Source organism: Callorhinus ursinus, unplaced genomic scaffold (assembly GCF_003265705.2).
Source record: "Callorhinus ursinus isolate GAN/ISIS: 27379988/994484 unplaced genomic scaffold, GSC_fseal_2.0 scaffold19, whole genome shotgun sequence".
Classification (NCBI taxonomy): domain Eukaryota; kingdom Metazoa; phylum Chordata; class Mammalia; order Carnivora; family Otariidae; genus Callorhinus; species Callorhinus ursinus.
The window spans coordinates 19,941,492-19,965,395 of record NW_027397081.1 but is presented as its reverse complement, the minus strand read 5'-3'; the positions used below and the strand labels follow the sequence as shown (position 1 = coordinate 19,965,395).

At 40.1% G+C, this 23,904-nt stretch overlaps 1 protein-coding gene across 5 annotated transcripts in view; it reads right to left on the bottom strand.

Moving 5' to 3' along the window:
* The window catches only part of VWA5A (von Willebrand factor A domain containing 5A), a 36,794-nt gene extending 14,442 nt beyond the window's left edge, over window positions 1-22,352 (bottom strand). The window contains exons 1-16 of one of the 5 annotated variants that reach the window (XM_025893821.2): window positions 22,289-22,335; window positions 21,371-21,413; window positions 19,788-19,845; window positions 19,466-19,668; window positions 18,918-19,140; window positions 18,621-18,796; window positions 18,214-18,328; window positions 14,563-14,732; window positions 14,213-14,301; window positions 13,852-13,996; window positions 13,320-13,399; window positions 5,404-5,518; window positions 4,557-4,721; window positions 4,178-4,278; window positions 3,561-3,814; window positions 386-523 (exon numbers count right to left, since the gene is read on the bottom strand). In XM_025893821.2, coding sequence (XP_025749606.1) covers window positions 386-523; window positions 3,561-3,814; window positions 4,178-4,278; window positions 4,557-4,721; window positions 5,404-5,518; window positions 13,320-13,399; window positions 13,852-13,996; window positions 14,213-14,301; window positions 14,563-14,732; window positions 18,214-18,328; window positions 18,621-18,796; window positions 18,918-19,140; window positions 19,466-19,668; window positions 19,788-19,830 — 2,017 coding nt within the window. In that variant the 5' untranslated portion in view covers window positions 19,831-19,845; window positions 21,371-21,413; window positions 22,289-22,335. Of the gene's footprint in view, window positions 1-385; window positions 524-3,560; window positions 3,815-4,177; window positions 4,279-4,556; window positions 4,722-5,403; window positions 5,519-13,319; window positions 13,400-13,851; window positions 13,997-14,212; window positions 14,302-14,562; window positions 14,733-18,213; window positions 18,329-18,620; window positions 18,797-18,917; window positions 19,141-19,465; window positions 19,669-19,787; window positions 19,846-21,370; window positions 21,516-22,288 lie in introns of those variants that run through there. The other 4 variants (XM_025893819.2, XM_073903899.1, XM_073903897.1 and 1 more) reach the window with 4 other exon arrangements.
* Between the last annotated feature and the right edge of the window lie 1,552 nt (window positions 22,353-23,904).

Genomic DNA, 23,904 nt, shown 5'->3' with positions numbered 1-23,904 from the left:
GCTGGCTACGTTTCAGGGTCCTATACCATAGACTAATCTAAGGCTGACCCCGGCAAACATAGAGACTGGACAAATCTCACCCTCTGCCTGACACTTTTCAAACAGATTACCTCCTAGCTAGAGAAAGCCAAAGGAAGTAGAGCGTGGAAGATTAGTTCTTCAGTCCCACAGATCAGAGAAGAGAACTGAGGCCCATCTCATCGGTACAATGAGTTTCAAAGTTGGTCCTATTGGTGGGAGAATGAGCCCTTGCCATCTGAGGAGAGGCCTTTTGGAGAAACATGCATTTCTTCTTTAGTCTATGACCAAGAGCATGGGGTCTGTCCAGTTCTACACAGGTGAGAGACAAACATGGGTGAGAAAAAGTCCCTGGAAAGATGCTTACCTAGAGCGCACAGGTCCTTGCTAACCATGGGCCTACAGGGTTTGCAACCATCCCGCTGATCTGGCATACCCTCATAACGACTGGTCCGTGTGGGCTGAGATGCAGGGGAAAAGTAGGAGGACTTGGCATTTGGAAGAGCTGAAAAACACCAGTACAGACATTAAGACTGAGGCTCCTCTGCTCTCTGCTATGGGCAAAGGGCCCTGAGAATGTGGGACACCTGCCCTCCTATCCATGTCTGCCTCAGCCACCATATTTACTGAGCATTTTTTTCTTCTCCCATGAGCCCACCTCCTACACACATGCTCACCACCTGAGCCCTTCCTACTGTGTCCTCTGGAACCCTTGATACCTGACAATGATCTTTCCTGCATCTTTCCTTTCATTACAGGAGGCTTTTTCCAACTACTTGTCTTAATTTAAAAACTAATTTTTTTCTTCCAAAAACTGTTCTCCCTCTATCCCTCTCACAGGGTGCTCTCTCAAGGTACTACATAGCCCAAGTATCCAGGTTTGGAAGGTGGGATTGGCAACCTCTTCAGTCCCAACTGTGGCATCCAGCTCATTACTGCTCCACCCTCATCTGGATTGCCTTCCTCATACCTTAATGCTGTCAACCTCCAACCTCTCTGTCACTTTCCATTATTCACTAAAGTATCGGAATGCTAGTTTCTAGACCTGCGCTTCATTGCAAGGCCTGCCATCAACTGGAGAGATTTCGGTACCCTTGTAGATAACCCATCCAGCACCCTCATTCAAAGCTTCTTGACTTCCTCAAATCAAAGGGCTTCAGCTTCCATTCTATTTCAGTCACTCCCTCCCAAGCCAGAATCTCATTATCCAGCAAAACTGTTCCACCTGTAAAAAACAAATTGGAAAATACACACACACACACACACACACACGAACACACACATACAATAATCCTACTTTTTAAATACAGTCTCCAATTTTTGCAGCCTTCTAACTCAGAGATCTGTCTTTTACCTGGCCTTTGACTTCATCTGGATCTCTCAGTCTGTGTCTCCTCTGCTTTTTCCCTACGATCCACTTCCTTCTGTCTTTAGTCTCTTTTCTATTTAGCTTCAATCCCAGGTCCCACACTCCACCACTCTCTTACCCGTCTCTCCGAGTATCTGATTTCCTTTTCATCACACCCATCTGGCAAAACCCAGTGTGAGCCAACACTCTGCCCGCTTTGTTCTTACACCAAAGCTGCTGAGTCCCGCTGAAATGAATCACATGGGGTATGCTTCCCTTTGCTAGTTTAGTGCCACTAAAAACGTCAAGATATCAAAATTAAACTGGACCCTCAACACTCCTTGGCAAATGCCTTATTTCTCCCTGGGAATTTCACTCTCTAGTTGTCCATGGAGCTACTGCAAACCCTTTCCTCAAACCCTCTATTCTACCGCTTCTTGTTTCATACTCATTAGTGAATTTTGCTGTCTCTTTCACTAAAACTATTGAAAACCTGGGGCGCCTGGGTGGCTCAGTCGTTAAGCATCTGCCTTCGGCTCAGGTCACGATCCCAGGGTCCTGGGATCAAGCCCCGCATCTGGCTCCCTGCTCGGCGGGAAGCCTGCTTCTCCCTCCCCCACTCCCCCTGCTTGTGTTCCCTCTCTCACTGTCTCTCTCTCTGTCAAATAAATAAATGAAATCTTTAAAAAAAAAACTATTGAAAAAAACCTATCAGACAGAAACTCCAAGCTCTTGCCTCTCAGCCTGTGAACTAGAATCGAATCCTACCACCTTTCCTACTCTTCCTGGCAACAGTGGGACAGTGTCCTAATACTTGTCCTGTTATAGGCTAATCCTTCCACTGCTGCTCTATGGGTCATCTTCTCTTCCTCAAACACACATTTCAATTAACTACCCTTTTCCCCTCCCCAAAAATGTCAACCCTCTCTGCTGACACTCTCCTACGGGTGTTACAACATCCTCAAATCTCTCCCATTCTGAAATTTTAAAGAGATATAATAAACACACAAAAATCCACCTCAACTCTACAACTTCTATACATATCACTCTCTATTTATTCCCCTTTTCAGCTAAGTGTTTATCAAAAGTGTCTATACGCTCATTTCCCACCTCTCTTTCTCTTTAACATTCTGTAATATGGATTCTTTCCCAATCTAAGCCAATGAAATTGCTCTTGATTACATGAACAAGAACTTCTTTGATAAGTAACCCCATCATCCCCTTTCAAGTTTTTACTTTGACTTGTCTGCAGTATCTGATATTGATAATTCCCTTTGTTACATCATAGTTTCCTTTGTTTTGAATATGCACTTTTCTTCCTACTTCATTCCTTTTTTATTCTGGTTTGAGGAATGCTCTGCTACCCATCCCTAGATACTGGGTTTTCTTCAGTGTTTCAATCTCATCCCCCTTTCATCTCACTCTATACCTGCCCCATGAATAATCTCAACTATTCTCCTGATTTTAGTTATGACCTAGATGTTAAATATTGCCAGATGTGTATCTTTATCCCTGAGCTCTTTTCTGAACACCAGCCCATCTATTTGTTTTCCTACTGGGCATCTTCATGTGCATATTCCATAGGGATCTCGAGTTCAAAATACTCAAAAATAATTGAACATGATACCTTCTAAAATTGCTCCTATACTTTTGTTACTTTATTTAAATAAATGATACCATTATACATGCAGTTGTCTAAACAAAACTCTGGGCTCACCTTGAAGCCTGCCTCTACAACTCACATCACATATTTCCCTCCAGCCACAGAATCCTGCCCAGGAAATTTCTCCACGATTCTAACCTTTAAGCTCCTCATATCTATACTCAAGCCTGCTTGGCTTTCACCGGGGACACCCATTCCCTAACACTCCCAGATCACTCCCATCAGCCATCTGTATAATCATTAACCATTGAATCATCAATAGGATCAGCTTCAGATTTAGACAGTTTGAATACTCAGTGTTTATGTGCACTTTGTTTCAATTGTCCTTGTTTTTTTTTCCCTTGGATTATTTAAAATCTCACTGCCTATGGCATATTTTCTAGTTTCCTAGAAAGGCCCCACACCAGCCAGAAATCCTAGATGTGGAGAGACAGGGGAAAAAATTCAACATCACAGGTTTTTACCTCAAATGATGTGTTTAGATATCCAGAGCCCCTTAATTTACATGCGTTCCAAGGGGGTAAAACTCACCACATCCAAGGTATTGTGGCATCACTGAAGCTGCACCCAACAGAACTGGCCTTGGAACATCCCTACGAGTCAGGGGCCCCTGCACTGGCTTGTTGAGATTCTTGTTGACCGCAATGAAGGCTGTCTGGGAGCTTATGACTCCACAATCAATGCTGATTTTCAGCACATCTTTTTTATCTTTTGCTGGAGTATCCCTGAAGCCCATGTCCTTGGCCCGGAGAAAGGACTTGGCAGCAAGGCGGTGAATGGTGAAGCTAAAAGAGAATCACCCCATGACTTAGGGAAGAGCACGCATGTGCCAGTTACTCAGGGCCCTCAGAAGTTAGCATTGGCAGAAAGAGGAAAATGCCAGAAAAAGGAAGAGATAAGACTTGAATGGGTTAGAAAGGTAAAGTGATTGTAGGGACACAACCGAGCCCCCCAAATTAAGAGAAAGAAACCAACCCTCTCGATGATTGCAGAGAAAGAAAGAAGAAAGAAAGAAAGAAAGAAAGAAAGAAAGAAAGAAAGAAAGAAAGAAAGAAAGAAAGAAAGAAAGAAAGAAAGAAAAAAGGAAGGAAGGAAGGAAGAGAGAGAGAGAGAAAGAAAGAAAATAGCAAAGCAAACAAAATTCTCACTTGTCATCGGGCTTGGGTTGTAGAGAAAATGTCACCCTATTCTCCAAATTCTTGCCCTGGAGTGTGTACTTGAGGTAGACTTCTCCTGTTGCCTCTACTGGCTACAAAGTAAAGAGTAGACATGATGTAAGGGAGAGGTCACCAAGAGAAAGTTCACAACTGAGGCCGTTCCCCAACCCAACACATTAAAATGTCTGACTAGGAACCAGGTAGCTCAGGAAATCAGAAACCTGAAATTATGGAGAAGGGGAGTAGACTGGCTCCACCCGGCAAGTGTGATCTCTTGATGAGACTCCATTGGTTTTAAGAAAATTGTCCAGAGTAGAGTTTAGGGAAGTAGCTACTCTGATGAGAGGAACAAACATGAATAGGAACTCACAGGCATGGTCCCACTCAAAAGGGCATAGACGATTAACCTCTGACCCTTATAGAGGACAGTCTGTTCTGGTGAAAGCATTTTAGCAGACAGGCCACGAGGCAAATCCCAGCTCACAGAAATATCCTCTACTGCAGGCTGTAGAGCACGTTTCAGGGCCCTAAGAGCCTGGTGGAGGAAAGAGAACAGAATAAGCACAAAATATAACAATAGCAATAATGACCATTGTTAGCTGAATATTTATTATGCACCAGATTCTATGCAACACAGTATATGCTATGCCTATTCCTTAATACTATCCTAGGACATGGTGAGGGAGGATAAGGTAAAGGATAACATCACCCGAAAAAGAGGAACTTACAAGTAGAAGCAGAGCTAGAAGATGCCTTCCCTTGTGTATACTAACCAAATGGAGTATCAACGTACCACCTGTACCAATCTACCAGACACACTACAATTGTTCCTTCTTGTTTTCTTTGTCTCATGTGCATGGAGGATAGGATATAGCCAACCAGAAGAGTTCCTCAAGCACACATCTAGAATCTCAATCATGACAGTCAAAATTCTCTGTTTCTCTATTTCTGGTCTTAAACACAAAGCCCTAATCTCTTCCAGCATCTTGTCTCTGGGCTTCCAACTAGTAGGACCAGATGCCATTTCTCCAGAAACTACAGTGGGCCCCTTTTACATAAGGTCCAAAGTAGCCCCACTATGTATGATAGCCCAAGGTGCTATGGATATAAGAATATGAATCCTGGTGTCAAGCTGTTGCTTCTGCCCTTGTGGCCATGTTCCCCCTGCTCCACACTCCTTCTGCATCACCGCTTCTGGACACAGGCCTGTCCCTCACCTTGGACTGCATCCTGTCCTTGCCTGTGATAAATTCTGAAGTGCCACCTGCCACCCGGGCAATGCCTTTTATTAGGCTGGTAGAGGCTCCTTCTCCAATACCAAAGGAGAAACATCTGCAATTATACAAGGATAAGAGCTTAGAGACAGGCACTAAAGCGTGAAATTCTAAAATTAATACATATAGTCAAGAATACATAGTCTACTTCCTTGACCAAAAGCATTATAGCTACAATTTGTTGAGCATATTCTATGTTGCAGGAGACCAAATGCCTTAAATTGATGATGCAGTTTAATCATTACAAGACTCCTATGAAGCAGGCTTATGCTTCATTTTACGGGCATGAAACTGAAGCCCAGAGAATATAAGAAATATGTCCAAGATCACACACCAACTAAATGGTAGAGATGACATTCGAATACTAATCTGTCTGATCGTAAGATCCCATATATATATATATATATATATGTATATTATAGACAGTTCTATTTGGGAAACCAAATTGTGATTAAAAATCTTGGTGCACACGGACTATGGCAGGGGGAGAACTCTCCAGTTAGAACTCTTTCCCACCTTAAGACTGGTCTTGCCAGGGTGGATACGGTTCCAGTACAGTGTTAGTCAAGCACTGATGATAGTGTCTATTTTGTCCTAATTCACCACTTCATCACTGTCCAATTAACCCATTCTTTGGATTTATTATTAAAAAAATTGATGAGGATGTACTGCTTCTAGAATCAGTACCATATATATATGTATATATTAGGTGAATTAGGACAAAATAGACATTATCATCAGTGCTTGACTAACGTTGTACTGGAACCGTATCCACCCTGGCAAGACCAGTTTTAAGGTGGGAAAGAGTTCTAACTGGAGAGTTCTCTCCCTGCCATAGTCCGTGTGCACCAAGATTTTTAATCACAATTTGGTTTCCCAAATAGAACTGTCTATAAGCAGAATGTATTGGTAATACTAATACAAGCATTTTTAGAAGGCATGACAAGGAGACTTCTCATTGTAAATTAATACACTGGAATTTTTGGCTTATGTATCAGTCTCTTTTGAATTAGGTTAGTGTGAGTCATCATCCCCAATTCTAGTGATGTCAGCATCAGGATTATTATTCTAAAATTGAAGGGCTAAGAACTGAACTTCTAATTATGGTAACCTACCTTTGACCATGCCCCCTAGAGACCACAGCCTGCCATCATCTTGATATTATCACCTTCAAATTTCCAACACAATCTTGTAACTGAAGCCTACATTCCTTATGGCTTACTAAAGGGCATTTATGTGTATGTTTAAGTGTTTTATGTATAAAACTAAAGCTAAGAAATATTTATTGATGGCTAACAATATACTTAGAACTTACTTAAGTGCTTCTTGTGGGTGATAATAAGGAATACAATTATAAAAATGGCAAAAAATTACATAGCACATATTTTGTGTCAAGCACAGTTCCTAGTGCTTTACTTAGGTATACCCTTTGAACCCTCACAGTAAACCCATAAGGTTAAGTACCGCTATTATTCCCATTTTCAAATGAGGAAACTAAGACTTAGGGAGTTTAGTTGATTTATGCAAACAGCCAGCAAGCAGCAGAAGTAGAACTTAAATATATGATTTTGACTTAAAGTAGAATGACATAAGGACCCTCTGCTCGCAGCAATGCCAAAAAGTTGTTTCAGCCAGTAGAGAACTGGAAAACCCATATATAATATTCTGAATAATCTTTTTGAAAACATCAAATGGTTACCAAGACAATAGGAATCTATGGGCCAAGACATGGGAGAGGAGGGAGGCAAGAGAGATGAGCCTGGCATCTGGTGTCCTGTTACCCCTTAAAGCTAGTGCCAAGTACAAAATGGATGGCTCAAAGCATGAAAAGCCAAGACTTGGACTTTCCAAAGAGAAGGTGCCCTTATTTATAGACACCCCAGGTTTTTATAAAACAACCCTGTAGAACTACAGCCCAGAGGTAGAGGTGAATCTGAAATAAGCCAGCCATCAAATGACTGAAGCCCATTTGACTCTAACTGAACTCAGATTACCTGCTTCTAGTCTAGCAACGCATCAGAAGCAAAGAGTACATCCTTGCAGAGGGAACATAACATCATCTAGAGGCTCAAAGAACTTCTACAACTTTTCATATAAAATATCTGACGTTAATGAAGGAATAGAAAAACCCCCCATACTGGGAAATTATACACTATTACTTCTGAATAACATAGGTTTTAGAAAATCATAATGGTAATTAGAAAAATCCTCTTAAGTGGATGTCAATGGACACGGACAGATCCAGATTTAAGATTCAGATGTAGATATGCTTAAATTTAAGGATCTAAATACATATATTAGAAAAAGAAAAAGAAGTCTCAAAATCAACTACCTGAGCATCCATCTCCAGAGGTTAGAAAAAGAAGAACCAATAAACCCAAAGAATTTAAAGGGAAGTGAATATATATGGGGGCGAATTTACAGGGAAATAATAAAGATGGGGGCAAATATTATTGATATAAAAAACTACCATAGAATAGACAGGATTTAAAAACCTCAAAAGCGCTGGTGCTCTGAAAGGATTACTAAAATTGACAAGCATTTAGGACAAGGAAAAAAACAGAGAAGACACAAATAACCAACATCAAGAATGAAAAGGTATTATATCACAGATTCTACAAAATTTAACAACAGCATAAGAAAATACAGCATAATTTTTTATGCAAAAAATTTTGAAAATTTAGATAAAATATACAAATGCCCACAAAAAGCAAACATATAGAAGTATGAATAGTTCATTTCAATGAAAGAAATTTAAAAACTTTGCCACCAAAAAAAAAAAAGCCTCCTGTCAACTTCTAGTAAACATTTAATAAAGAAAATCTTTCAGATAATAGAAAAATAAATGACTCTTCTCAGCTCATTTTATCATGCTGGCATAACATTGATTTCAAAACCTGACAAGAATATTATAAGAAAATACATGTCGATATTTCTCACAAAAATAGATTTAAAAATCCAAAACAGGTATTTGTCAACTGAATCCAAAAACACATTAAAAAGGTTAATACATCACCACTAATTTGGGTTTATTTCAGAAAGGCAAGGTCTAGTCCTTATAATTCACACTACTCATTATAATTTTAACACTAGTCATTATAATTCACACATTAAAAGAAAAAAGGATAAAATCATACACTTATCTCAACAGATACATAAAATGCATTCAATATAATTCCACTACCACTCATTGTTTTTGTAAAAAAAAAAAAAAGAGTAAAGAACTCTCAAAACAGAAATAAAAGTTCCTTAATCTGATAAAGGATATCTACAAAAAAAACCTATAGCCAACAATCACACTTTTTTTTTTAAGATTTTATTTATTTTGAGAGAGAGAGAGAGAAAGTGAGAGAGGAACACAAGCAGGGGGAGTGGCAGGCAGAGGGAGAGGGAGAAGCAGGTTCCCCGCTGAGCAGGGGGCCATCCCAGGACCCCGGGATCATGACTTGAGCCAAAGGTAGACACTTAACCCACTGAGCCACCCAGGCGCTCAACAATCACACTTATTGATGCAGTGTCGAACATGTCCCCTCTGAGGGCCAAAATAAGATAAGAATGCCAGCTATGACCATATCTACTCAGGTTTGTACTGAAACTCTTTTCCAAGGCAACAGAGAAGGGAAGAAAAATAAATATGTAAGGACTGGAAAGGAAAAAAATAAGGCTGACATTATTTGCAAACATGATTATCCATAGAAAATCTATAAGAATCTGCAAATATACTATGAGAATTAATATTTAAATAAGGCAAAGTCACTGAATAAAAAGTCAATGTAAATTTTAAAAGCTACTAGTACATGGAAATAAGTGCCTGGTAAACAAAATGTTTCAAAAATACTATTTAAAATAGGGGGAAAAATCACCTAGGGCAAAAATCTAATAAAAAAGGCATGAAGACATCTACACAGAGAATTAGAAAACATTATAGAGAGATTTGGTGTGTATTGTTGGATTAAGGAGATGAGTATATTTACTAATTTTATGGGAAACCAGATTTTTCACCATGGAGGAAAGAAAACACAAATATGGAATAGAAGAAAAAAGAGAAAGAACATTATGTCATTCCCTTGGAAGTAAGGGCATCAGTAAAAAAAAAAAAAAAAATTAACATTCACTGGTTCAGTCTGCCAAAAATGCCTACCATCAATAACAGCCCAGTAACAAAGAGTTACACCTAATACTCAAATATAGACTTCTATTTATCATTTTCACTAAAAGAAATGAAGCTTCTTGTAGAAATAGCTGGCTACAGGAATGGGAAAGTACAGGTGAGTGAAACTCTTTTTGCAAGAAAGAAAGAAATCTTCAAAAACCAAAGAGACACACAAAAAAGACATAGGAGCAAGTGAAAAGCAGCTTCCACTGGTCAAATCTGGAATTTTGAGACTCTAAATGAAAAATGAAAGTAACAAATCTTAAAAAATTGAAAAATAATTAAAGAATCTACAAGTATATGTTGCTATAACAAAAAGAAGGGAGGGGGGAGGAGGAAGAGAAACTCTTCTTTACAGTAGGATGCCAACTAATCTGGAAAAGTTGACAGAATTTAAAAAGCACTACTTGTAACCACTGACAGTAATAACATTTGGACAATAATCATCAATGAATGCTGAATCTACTGACTAAATATTTGTCGAGAACAGGATGTTTACAAAATTTCAGTTATCTGTCAGATACCAGCTTTAATGAAGTGGTCAAACTTATCACCAGACCCAACATTACTTTTGGAATATTTCTTCCTGAAATATTTAATATTACCCCAAACATGAATTTAAATAGTCAAACAAACATAAATTGAGATTCTACAAAAATAACTAGCTAGTACTCTTTCAAGATATCAGCGTCATGAAAGATAATGAAAAGCTGAGGATCTCTCCCAGAGTAGAGAAGATTAAAAAAAACATAACAATGAAAATATTTGGTCTTCGATTTCCTCCTGGAACAAAAACAAAGACAAAAATCTATACAGGACATTATTAGAAAACTTGCTAGGGCACCCGGGTGGCTCAATCCATTAAACATCCAGCTCTTGATTTTGGCTCAGGTCATGATCTCAGGGTCTTTGAGACTGAGCCCTGTGTCAGACTCCTTGCTCAGTGGGGAGTCTGCTTTTCTCCTTCTCCCTCTCCTTCTGCCCCTCCCCCCACTCATGCACTCTCTCCAGCCCCCTCTCTCTCTCTAAAATAAAGAAGAAAATCTTTTTCAAAAATTTCTTTTAAAAAAAAAAAGAACACTTGGCAAATATAGCCTGTCTTTAGATAATAATAGTATTATCTTGGGGCGCCTGGGTGGCTCAGTCGTTAAGCATCTGCCTTCGACTCAAGTCATGATCCCAGGGTCCTGGGATCGAGCCCCACGTTGGGCTCCCTGCTCAGCGGGAAGCCTGTTTCTCCCTCTCCCACTCCCCCTGCTTGTGTTCCCTCTCTCAATGTTTCTCTCTGTCAAATAAATAAACAAAATCTTAAAAAAAAAGACAATAGTATCATCTCAACATTAAATACCCTGAATTTATTAGTTTTATTGTGGTTATTCATCAGGATGTCCTTGTTCTTAGAAGACAAGTGCATTATTATTTGCATATGAAAAATTACAGTATCTGTGGCTTGCTCTCAAATATTTCAGACCAAAAAAAAAATAGGTGAAGCAAATGTGGGAAAATGTTGACATCTGGTGGAAGACATATTGTTCTATTCTTACAACTTCTCTATAGGTTTAAATTTTTTAAATAAAATATTGGGAGCACATATTAGAAGAATCAAGAAAGGCCTAAATTTGGGGAGGGTATGTGCTATGGTGAGTGCTATGAATTGTGTAAGACTGATGAATCACAGACCTGTACCCCAGAAACAAATAATACATTTTATGTTAATAAAAAAAAAAGAAAGGCTTAAATAAACGGATGGACATACCATGTAAATACACTAAAATACTCAGTTTGGTAAATACTAAATTCTCCCAAAACTGATCTATAAAATCAATGCAGTTCTCTTTTTTCAAGTGATCTCTATGCCCAACTTGGGGCTCAAACTCACAACCCCAAGATCAAGAGTTACATGCTGTACTGACTGAGCCACCCAGGTGCCCCTAAAGTTAATGCAATTCTAATCGATCGATATCTCAACAGACTCCTTTTTAGGTAAAAATTGACAAGATAATTCTAAAATACAAATATAAAGAGTCATGAATAGCTGAGACAATCTTGAAAAAAAAAACAAAGTTGAATACTTACTCTATTGGAAATCAATATTTATCAGAAAGCTACATAAATTTATCTGGTATAATTCTGGCACATGTCTAGATAAATAGACTAATGGAATGGAACAAAGGATCTAGAAATAATCAATACATGTGTAGATGCTTATTTGTGACAAAAATGACACTGTACATCAGGGAGGAAAGGACAAACTTTTCATTAAATGGTACAGGGTCAATTTGATATCAACATGAAGAGATAATGAAAATTGGCCCCTTCCTTCCACAATGCATAAAAATAAAACCCAGGCAAACTATACATCTAACTATAAAAGAAAAAATGATAAAACTTCTAGAAAATAACAAACAAAAATAGCTCAGGACTTTGGGTAGGAAAAGACTTTTTAACAGGACACAAAAACACTAACTGTAAAGGTAAAGACTAAAAAATTAAACTATATTACAATGACGAAAAACTATTAATAGATATCATTCGGAGAGTGAAAAGAATAGCTATAGAATGGGAAAAAATATATTTCCAGAACGTATTAACAAAGCCCTTGTGTCTTGACCACAGATTGAACTAGAGATCAGTAAAAAAAGAAAGCCTAACAGAAAAAAAAATAGGAGAGATTTGAAGGTACATCACAAAACAGGACAGCCAACTGGTTAATAAATATGAAAAGGCACTCAACTCCATCAGTTACCAGAAAAATGCAAATTAAAACCATAATGAGATACCACTTTACACCTACAAAATTAGTTAAGATTTACAAAGACAAACAATGCCAAATTTTGGATAGGAATCTGGGCAACTAGAACCCTCATACAATGCTGGTATGAATTAAATTAGTACGATAACTTGGAAAACTATCTGGCATCCCCAATAAATTCTACAACTACATCAACACAAAGAAATTTTGTGTGCATATGTATATACATGCACATATATATGAAATAAGTATGTATACATGCCTATGTGTGTATGTGCAAAAAATACATATATAAGAATGCTAGGATATTCACCGAAGAATTATTTTTAGCAGCTAAACCAAAGTCTATCAGCAGAAGAATCAATAAATAAATTATGGCATAATCACCCTATGGAATACTATACACCAATAAAAATTAACCACAGCTCCATGCAAAATATGTATGAATATCAACATACTGCTGAGGGAAAGAAGATACACAGAAACAAAAACATATTGTATAACCCATTTATTTTTATTTAAAAACAAAAATAAACCATGGTGTTATAAATTAGGAGAGCTATTTCCTTTGGAGAGGAAAAAGTTAGGAGTGATCGAAGTGATAACAGTGATCAGCTGAATACTTATGATTTGTGTAGTTTTGTGTATGTTTTACTTTGATAAAGATGTTTATAGTTTTAAAAACCTGTCTTACTATTTAATTTCTGTTTCCATTCTGGTTTAGAAAGAATAAAGGACAATGACTTTGTGGTGTTACTGATGTTATTTAGGAAATTATCTTTTAGTGGAGAGGGGGGACATGATATAGAAAAGAATTTGTCAGCTCGTAAAACAAATTCTTCAATCACTCTATCCTCCACAAGGAATGTCAACACTGGATTAGAATGTCATGTGGATTAGACTATAGGTGGCACTACCTGGATCAGTCACCCAGAAATCACATTCTCTACCTACCTGTGCCTCAGCCTGTTTCTCTTGACTTCGTTAATTATATTAAACGTGTCAGTAACTTCTCCATCTGTGAAGACAAAAAGCTGTCGAGGGAAAGAAGACATTCATCAAATCTCTGTGAAGATCATTTTTAAGATACCAGAATTCACCCTTGGAAAAAAATCAACCACTTTGTGGCAGAGACTGATGCCTCCTCAGACTGGCATGAGGGCCCTAATTTTCCATGGTCACTTGCACCACGTTCTCACAAGGTTTGTTGGGCACCTGGGATTTTCCTCACCTCCCCCTTCTCGTCTCATCTAAGGCTTTTGTGGAACTCTGCAAAAGGACCTCCATCACCCACAGCTCACAGCATAGAGCTAAGGAAAAAGAATTCTATCACATGCTTCTTGTCTTTTTCTCCTTACTATATGAGAGAAGACTCTGAATTATATATCATATATTAACAATCCTACAATGAAGCTTGGGGTATGGATTTTTGAACAGAGATTTCATTCCCTCTGTCGCCTCCTATCAGCTCTCTTCCAGTTCCTACCTGAAGTGGGTGGCCCGCAATGGAAGGTTCCCTGTAAATGATCTGGAGTGGTGTCAAGATTTCCGTGCCCCCCAGGTCAGCCTGCATAAGCTTAACTCTCCTCAGTGCCTCCTCCATGGTCTGCTGAGTGTATTGCACACTATTCCTGAGAAAAAAACAAACATGCCCAGTGATGCCCAGTGACATGATAGCGGCTCAACATCATGCAGTACCAAGTCCCTGAATTGAGATGCCCCCACTGTAAACAACGTCACCTGAAATAACCACTGCCAAAGTCAACTGTGGAGTAACCCCCTTCAGCAATCTAGGCCTTTCTTTAAAGTATCTTTTTGGACTCTCAATGGGCTTTCTAGAAACTTACGGAAAGAATGCCTCATAGGAACTTCCAAATCCATAGACATTGAAATAACAGCCTATAGGCAAACTCTTCAGCAGCAAAAGCAGTGTTTCCTGAAGGAAGAGAGTACGGGGAGACGGTGAGAGAGGATCCTCTCAGACACACAGATGCTGCCAATCTAACTCTTGAGAGGGCGGACCTTCACCCACTTCATGAGTCCAGGCCCTTGCAGTCCAAGGCTAGCCTCAGAGTGGTCATGGTAGATGTAGCTCAGATGGGGAACACACCCAAAGTTCCAGATGGGCCCTAATTTAACTCCTGAGATTCATCCCCATTTGTGCATGTAACCAGAAAGAGAGAGGAACTAGTTTTACCTTGGCTGCCTCTATGCGCAGCTGAGATTTATCCTGTTTACTTATGGGGCATTGCATACTTCCTGAGCGGTCCATGAGGAAGACGAATTCTCCGCAGATAACTGGTGACTGAGCTTCTGGGATATTTGGGTAGAAACACACCATCGCAGACGGATCTTTCATGAAACCATCTAGTTAGAAAGGATAAGGACACTGTAATATGAAAAGGAACTCAAGAATACTAAAGACCTCAAGAATCAATCATAGTGAGTTAGATAGGGAGTTGAGAAAATCCGAATCTAAAACACTGTTCGATCTTCATACTGTGTCTGCTGGCAAAGGGTTTGAGGTGAGTTATAAACCTAAAAGATATAGAAGCAGAAAAGATATGAAAGAGAAAAAAGACGGTAGAGGTTACCAGGCACAAGCCATAATTAAAATATATAGTTGGATGCTCGTTTCCTAGCAGCTAAGTAAATGAGTGAAATGCATGAAGTTAAAATGTTCCAGCATTTGCCAGAAGAATCGAGCTAATTTCTTTGCAGAGACACCCTCCTTTCAAATCAAATCAATGGGAAATTTATCACATGGGTCCTTATTTAAGTCTTTAATTACACTTTTGAAAACATGATGTTTATGGGGAATTCTTATGTTGACAATTTGTAAGAGCTGAGAGTATAGTGTCATACACACCAAGGAAAGTCCGTCTGCTTTGGGTATGAAACATCTCCAGAGCTAGGATGTGTGTTAGACTCTAATAGCATCACCCAAACAATACTACAGAGGAAACCATGGGAGTCTGGCCTTTGTTACCAAGTTGTCAAAGCTTTGATTTTATTTTGAGGAACAAGTGAAAACTGATGCAGGAATTGAAATGTTAGTATTGAGATAGAGATGAAATGAGAATGGCTGGGTTATATCCACTTGTTTTATAGTTCAGAAAATATAAGTTAACAAAGAATGGAATTCCAATATCCTATTTTTATAAAGTGATTCAAGAATGATGAGTTTAAATTCTCAGTAGCCTTGGGATTCAGTATGCCTATAGGATGCGGCTCATTTTAATCTCTTAACCCTGGGATACCCCAATGACCAAACTGGCTTCCAAATAAAACGGGTGCAACTCAGCAAGTTTGCTTAAACACTGGTTCAAGGATAACTTCTAAAAAATCTAGATCTCTGGATACATGGTGGAAGAGTAGCTTTTTTTAATAGGCAAGATAAATTCCCTTCTGTTTTAAGACACAGCTGATTGTAATGCGATTGGGGCTAGACTGGTAAATCAGAAAGGGTGCCATGATGATGAAATAAGTATATATATCTAATGTGTTTAGAACAATGCCAGATACACAAAATGCACTACCTAGGTATTTCTACTATAATTCCTTTGGTGTGGCTCAAGTTATTTTCACCTACATGAGTTTCTGTTTCCTCTTTTTTATTTATTTATTTTAAAAAATTTTACATATTTATTTGACAGAGACACAGCGAGAGAAGGAACACAAGCAGGGGGAGTGGGAGAGGGAGAAGCAGGCTTCCTGCTGAGCAGGGAGCCCCATGCGGGGCTCGATCCCAGGACCCAGGGATCATGACCTAAGCCGAAGGCAGATGCTTAACGACTGAGCCACCCAGGTGCCCCTGCTTCTTCATTTTTAAATAAGACTTTTCAAGCCCTAGCTCCTCAGCTTGCTAGCCTCAGTTTCTTCATCTGAAGAATCCAAGTAATAATACCTGCCTCAAGATTATTTTAAGGGTTAAGTGATAGCATACATTTAGGGAACTCAACCGAGAGCTTAACTCAGGTTAAACTCTTAATAACAATTTTAGAAAGTTTTTATAATTTTTATATTACTTTTATTAAATTATACATATAATTTTTAAAAAATCATGTTCTTAACATGGTTAAGTACACTCTAAGTTTAAAAAATACAAATGCTGTATTTTCATCATGTAGTGGTATGCTTCATTTGGCAGAACTCTCAATGGTTTTAGTGAGCCAAGCTGCCAGTTGTTTGCTTCTTTATACGGATGGGAACAGCAAGTCGTCTTGACCAGACAGATGGTCTGGAAAGCCAGATTTGCGTGGCCCTGCTAGAGGGATTCACAAGATCATAAAGGCTACCCCCGATGTCCCCCTCTGGCCTGCGGAGCCCGCCATAGGAACAGATGAGGAATTCTGCCAAGGGCCAAGGGCCAAGGGAACTGCTTGGAAGGACAGGAACTGAGATCTCAACTCATATCTTTTAAGATTCAGGATTATAAAACTTTCTGTGGTGGATTAAAATAATTCTGACTGAAGACCAGACCCCCACTACTGTGGGAGTATTTCTTGGACACCCAAGGGGGAACCCATTAAAAGTACAAAAGGACTCAACTAACGTACAGACAGAGCATGGAGCTTCACGCAAGAGAAGCTAGAGCAAACCTGGTTGAGGTTGGGAGCCCCTCTAACGGCTTTAGCATGGACAGCTTGCCTGGAGGAAAAATGGTTGAACAAGTGAGGACAAACTAAGGAGCTCTCAGCAGACTTAGCCAAACATTAACAGTGAGAGAGAAGAATGCCCTATGGAGGACCAACTGCAGGAAATTGTCTTCAGATTGGTTGTAGCTACAGAAGTAAGAACCTAACCCAAGCTAGGGCACTTTGACTATGACTGTCCCCAAACATCCTTCCATTCGACAAATGGGGAAAATGTTTCAGAAGTGGCAGTATCTTTCTAGTTTGGCTTCATGGTCCCTGCAATCCAGGGGCATGGCTGCCCGGGAAAGCCCCAAGACAGCAACAGACTGACATGGGTGATACTAGTTATAATCATAAAGAAAAGTACACATGTAGACAGGAGAATTTAGAAAATGTGAGAAATTAAAGAAATTATGAAACTAAATCTATTAAGAAACTAAACTTAGTCTTAGAAGTTAAGATACTAGGGCGAGATGAAAAAAAAATCTCTGGAGATGGATGATGAGGCATTATCAGATTTGGAAATCTTTGATAGTTTGAAAAGTGAAAATATCACATAGTTATTTTTATTTCATTTTTTCCTACAAATGAATATTTACTTTTTTTGTTGAAGTATAATTAACATACAGTGTCATATTAATTTCAGGGATACAACATAATGATTCAACAACTCTATACATTACTCAGCATTCAGTACAAGAAGTATAGTCACCATCCACCACCAAATATTATTACAATCTTATTGGCTCTATTCCTTGTGCTCTCCTCTTCATCTCTGTGACTTATTTATTTTGCAACTGAAAATCTATACCTCTTAGTAAAATAGATAATACATAAGGGGATAGAATAGAATAGAAATAGATCAAAGGGATTAAGAGATACAAACTTCCAGTTATTTTTAATCTTAATTTGCACTTGTAGAGACTGATTGTTGTCATTTATGTTTGTAAACTAGTTGTGTTTTCTCTTGTGAATTATTTGTCCATGTCCTTGATCCAATTATGTACTGACCCACTTTAATCTGCCTACAAGACATAATCACGTAGATGGATAATCATTGTATCTCACCATTTTTGCACACCATAATGTAAGCTATTTGAATGTTTTACCCACTACTGGACAGGAGGAAAGAAAAGTGAGGGTAACTTGAGGGTAATTCCAAGACAGGAGTTCCCCTTTAGGTGGTCACTACAAAGGAAGAAAGAGCATACCTGGGTTGTCTTTAGGTTGCCCCATCTCCACAGCAACAGTGGGGGTGTGCACCTCACTGTAGTAAATCAGGAGTTCCACATCTCGATCAAATTTGTGTCCATCAGTCAAGGAAACCTGAGTTAAGAACAAGCAAAAGATCCATATTAGAACTCTCACCATTTGCTGCGTGCGGCTGAGGTCAGGGCTGAGAGCTACAGGCTTCTTCCATGAGGAAGTGTGGTCAGGAGCAGGGACAAGGATGAAGAGAAGGCTTTGGAGAAGAAATGGGGATAAAGAAGAAACAGAGTGGGATTCCCTCTAGTTAATAGGGGAAAGTAAGGACCATTTTGGAGGGACTGAGTGAGGAACAAGATCAGAACCCAAAGAATAGGGGTGCTGGCAATAACAGTGTTTTCTTACGAATTACCTGGGCAGAAGTCTTATCTTCTCCAAGGTATTCAGTAGGACTGAAAGGGCAGTTGGATTGGATCCTCTCAATGCCATGCTGGGAACTGATGGTGGCAAGCATGCTGAATGTATAGGGCAGGTCCTCCAAAGGAACTACAGGAGTCTTCATATCAAGGCAACTGTCCTCAAACGATCCTACAAAAAGTGACTTTAATTCTGTTTCCCCTTCCCACGCTTCTTAGCCCCCCCACAACCTTGAGGGGGTTTCCCAAATTATATCACCCACCACAGGGATTTAAAAGGAAAGAATAGTCACCAGAGCCACGGTATCGAGGATTCAAAACAGCTGGGAGCACATAGCGCAGGGCTCCATCTGCTTCCAAGGGCAGCTCCTGCACGGACTTCAGGGTGAGTGCCACCTTTGACCCTGGGTTCAGATTCCCCACATTGCAACAGAAGACGTCCCTGGAGTACTTGTCCTCCTCCAACAGGAAAGCTTGGCGGCGGTTGCTGATGGCACTCTCATAGATGCTGTGGGCCTAAGGAGAACAGAGAAAGAGAGGTGACAGCAAAGGCGGCATGTTTGAATGAAGTGATGAGTAGTACAGGAAACAAAAACTGATGGAGAAGGCCTGTGATCGGTCCTGCCAAGCTCACAGCTATACTTTGAATGCCTCTGATTGATTCCCGCCGCCGCACCCCCCCCCCGCCGCCCCGCCAATGATTTTAGGAAAATAGCAGCTAGAGGGGAGTAGAAGAAAGCATTCCACATCAGCACTTTTTGTGGAGGAGCATTTGTAGAGATCCTAAGAGTATGCATGAAGGAAATAAGACGGGGAGAGGTAATCTACTCATCCCTAGTACCTTCCTCTTCTCCTGTAATTCTGCTTTAATTTTTTTCCCATCCACCACGGCCTCAAAGCTGTAGACAGCTGAGTCATCATCCATGGGGAACACAAAGAAGGTCTCCAAAGGAACATCTTCCTCATTCTCATAGTTTAAGGTAGCAGACACACCAGCCACAAACTCACGAATGGACAAGGTCACACAGATGCTCTTCAGGGGTACTGGAGATAGACCAGAGTTCAAGAGGTGAACAAACTTTAATAGAAGTCTTCCTGCCTGCCAGGCATGGGGCCAGATGCCAAAGATACAGTGACAAGTAAGGGTCACGAATCAGGCTTACCTGGTTCCTCTTTGCGGGTTAGTAGGCCACCAGGGAGCACCATGGTGATATAGGGCTACTGTGGAAAAGACACATCATGAAAACAGTGATATGTTGGGGATTATTTATTCAAATACCAGACTTTATGTGCTTCTGTCCAGCATAAGAATATATTCAGAGGATTGATGATGGAGCTGGAAGGAGAAAAAAGCTATAAAGAAGGGGACAAAGATACCAATAGTAAGCCTTCTCCTAAAGGTCAGACCCAAATGGGGAAGCTGTAAGACTCACTAAGTCCCCACTAAACAGGAAGTCTCTGAAACACCCAAGGCTGGTTCAAATACCAGTTTCACTTTTTCGAAAGTGTATTTAATACAAGGAAATGTTGTTCCTGTTATAATTATTATGGTTGTTAAATAGACCTTGGCTGTTACTTTGGTTCATGCTACCCAGAGACCCGCTTCGTAAGAAACTGCTTGATCCAGAATGGTCCCCTGCAACTTAGATCATTTATCTTGTGACTTTTCTTTTGGGGCTCATAATTGAAATCACTGTTTGTTTCCTCTGTCCAAGATATTCTAATATACATATATAAATATCATATATGCAACATGTCCTCTATTTTAAATCATGTCATCCTACCTGTATCTTCCAAATTTTATTATAATCTTAGACAACCACCTCATGTGATATGGCAACAAGGAGATAAATTTATATACCTAGACTATGATTTACATTATGATTCTTTTATCCGGAGAATTAGCAGGTGGGTCTGGTCCTAGTCATTGGCCCTAATAGCCCTGGAAGCTGCCCTCTGACCACTCTGAACAGAATCACTTGTGACCTTGCCTCTCCCTGTTCTGTCAAGGGTGACATGAGCTGCAATCTCCAGCACCAGTTAGGGGACATGTCACTGAAAATACAACTTAAGGAACTAAAACAGAAATGCCTGGTGCACAAAGAATGCTGAAGGACAGTGAAACTAATGTGCTTATCCAGAGTCCCAGGACAGATGAGTCATGGGGAAGCCCAAGCTTCACTCAGGAACTCAGAGTCCAGAAAAACATGTAGGCTCTTGAGAAAGGCAACTTTCCTTCCTAGAACATCCCCCCTCAAGGATCCTGAAGATTCTGGCAGAAATACTTCTAGGCCCTTTATGCTCATCCCAATCACCATTTAAACCTCACACCCTACCCCCATCCAGAGCAATGTCCATGTGCCTCATCTGTCTGATAGCATTGGTGCTTCTTGCACATCGTGTCCCATCTCCACAAATCAGCACCAATACATCAGGCTTTTGGTTCCATGTTTGTTATTTTGCAGAACTGGATAAAAACTGCGGGTGACTAAATGGCTCGCAATTGATAGAAACACAGAGGGAAGTAGCAGCTGTAGGGAGAGGAGAGAATGCTCAGGAAAAGGGTTATCCTGCAGATGCTTGACTGGGGTCAGGTCTCTGGTGCAACAGGCTGGCGCTGGGGAAGGAAGAATTTTTAGTAACATCAGTAGGAAGCTTAAAGCAGGAGAAGGACCCAGGATACAGGTGTACAACAGCTGAAGAAACCCGACAGGCAAGCAAAGCTCTAAGGCTTGGCAGTACTCACCAAGGGTGGCTTCAGGTGAAAAGACAGAGCAGAGAGGTGTCTCCTACAAAAATAAACAGCCTTATGCCCTCAGAACAAATCCCTCTCTGAGGAAAATTTGTTCTTCTGCAGCTTCTCCCCCACCATTTCAGAAATGCACCTAGCAACAGGTAGGCAAAGACTGACCACAGCAGCTGACCAAGGTCAAAGCCAATACGAGGCAGCTGGGAACATGGGGGGGGGGGGCTCCCTGAGCCGGGGGCTGCGTGTTAAGGTGGACCCTCAGAAATCCAGGAATCCCGGCACCTTGCGGTTCAGCACCCGCCAGGGAGAGGGAGGAGCCGGCGAGCTCTGGCGCAGCGAGCCACACCCCTGCAGCCTGTTGCAGGAAACCTGAAAACTCGTGATCCAGACCAAGAGGCGATTTGAATGCGGAGTGGGGCTTACGTAGATTTACTCTTTAAAGTTTCAGTTCTAGATTTGCAGTGTCCAAGCATTAACAGAAGGGATCAGAGTCGGCCCCTTGAATATCTCTATATGAAAGGGGTTAGGGGCTGCAATCTGGCTGCGGTTGCGAGTGGGGGAGGTTTTAAACTCCATTTCCACAGCATAAATTCAGATAAAATTGAGAAAATATCAATTTTCTACAAGAAAGAAAGAAAAGTAAAATAAAAGAGAAGGAAAGTTTTAAGAAAAAAAAAAAGGACCTTGAGAGGATCAGGGATGCCTAATCCCTTATCCAGCCCCCATAAGACTCCCCCTAAACAGCCAAACCTGCAGAAAACTCCCAGGGACCTAACATCAGAACTCAATACCCCACCCCGTTGGGCTTGCAGTTAAAACAAACCCCTGCATATTTGGCGTTGGGGAAAGAACGGGTCTCAGCCATCAGGGTGAAGGGGTGGGATCCAGCCCCAGCGAGGCCTGCCAGTCCCCTACCTTCTCCCGCAGTCTGAGAGCTCTGAGTCACAGCCAGGAGAAAACAGCTGCGGTTCAAAATTTCTGAGAAGACCTGCCCCTTCTAGGGACCGGTTATAAAGTAGCAACTATTTGATTAAGGGATCAAGGGAAAATTCTTCAACCCTAGAATGTTTGCTTGTTTTCCTTTCTTATTTTTTTAATTTTATTTTATAATGTTATGTTAGTCACCATACAGTATATCATTAGTTTTTGATGTGGTGTTCCATGATTCGTTGTTTGTTTTCCTTTGCCTAGTCTCAGTGAGGGAACCATCAGAGGATAGGCAAAGGGAAGATTTTTTTTTTTTTAACCAGTGAAATGCTTGAACATCAACAATCACATCCTATTTCTGTAACAGACTTAATTATCAAAGGCTTACTGTGCACTAGGCCCTGCTAATAATACTGTGTGGTAGAACGTGAACTTTATGGACATTATATCATTGACTCTTCATCTCTAATTTGAGTCATTTGTCCCAAGAGTGCATCCTTCCTAACATCGTGGGGGAGAAGGGTTTGGGGTGGGGGTGGGGGGGTGGCGAGGAAACAGGGCAATGCTCACAGGGACCAAGGCTTCCAGTCATGGGTGGTTTATGGGTTTTTCATCAGGATCATAAAATTAAGGTGTTTGGTTTTGTTTTTTGGGGAGGGGGTTTGTTTTTTGTTTTTTGGGTTTTTTGATAGTGGGGATAACAATGTAAGTAAGTGAGAACACCTATGCTCATTTTCCTGGCTAAAAGACGCTAGAAGGGATCAAGTTTCTTATGTCTTCTTTATTTCAGAACGATGTTAAATCTGACAAAGAAAGAATCATATTGCCATTGAGAATAGGTATAGGATAAAGAGAATATGCGTATGAAAAACTCAGGTTGATTTTGGTCTCTGCGATGTCATTCATATTTACTTTCTCTGAGTTTGTTGTCTTATTTGTAAAATGAAAATAATGGCATATTTACCTCCCTGGGTTTATATTAAAGATCCAATGGATCTTAATGGAGGTGATATCTGTGTGTGTGAGTCTGTGCACGCGCGCGTGTGTAGACCCATGTACAGTAAAGCACAATATAAGCACAGATTCTATTTTATCATTATTAGGCTTTAGGACTACATTCTTTACATGTACCAAACTCATTGTGAGAGGGAATGATCCTTTTCTCTTGGTAGAAATCACATCTGGTGTTGGTTCTCCTGACTAACTTCTGTTGGCTACAGTGTCTGGTCAACAACACGGAAATACTGGAAAAATCATCTGACCCAGCTGGACTAGAGAAATTCCACAGACTATACATGGCAGCTGGGTTGGAAGGAACTGAATCAGGAAACATACATATGATGCTGGTTATTGGAAGGACACTTACATGAAAAGCCTCTGAACCTGGCACAATATACATAATTAAACAGACCTTTATAGCTATTAAAAATATGAATACATTTTATTATCTGTTTATTCATACTTAGTGTAAACACATGAAGAATTTCACTCTCTGCATACAGACTATTAAATGAATCCAATGATCAGATTTTGAAAGAGAACAGGTAATTCATTCCTTTAGTCAACATAAAATTATTGGACTTCTACTGTAGGCAAAGCATTGT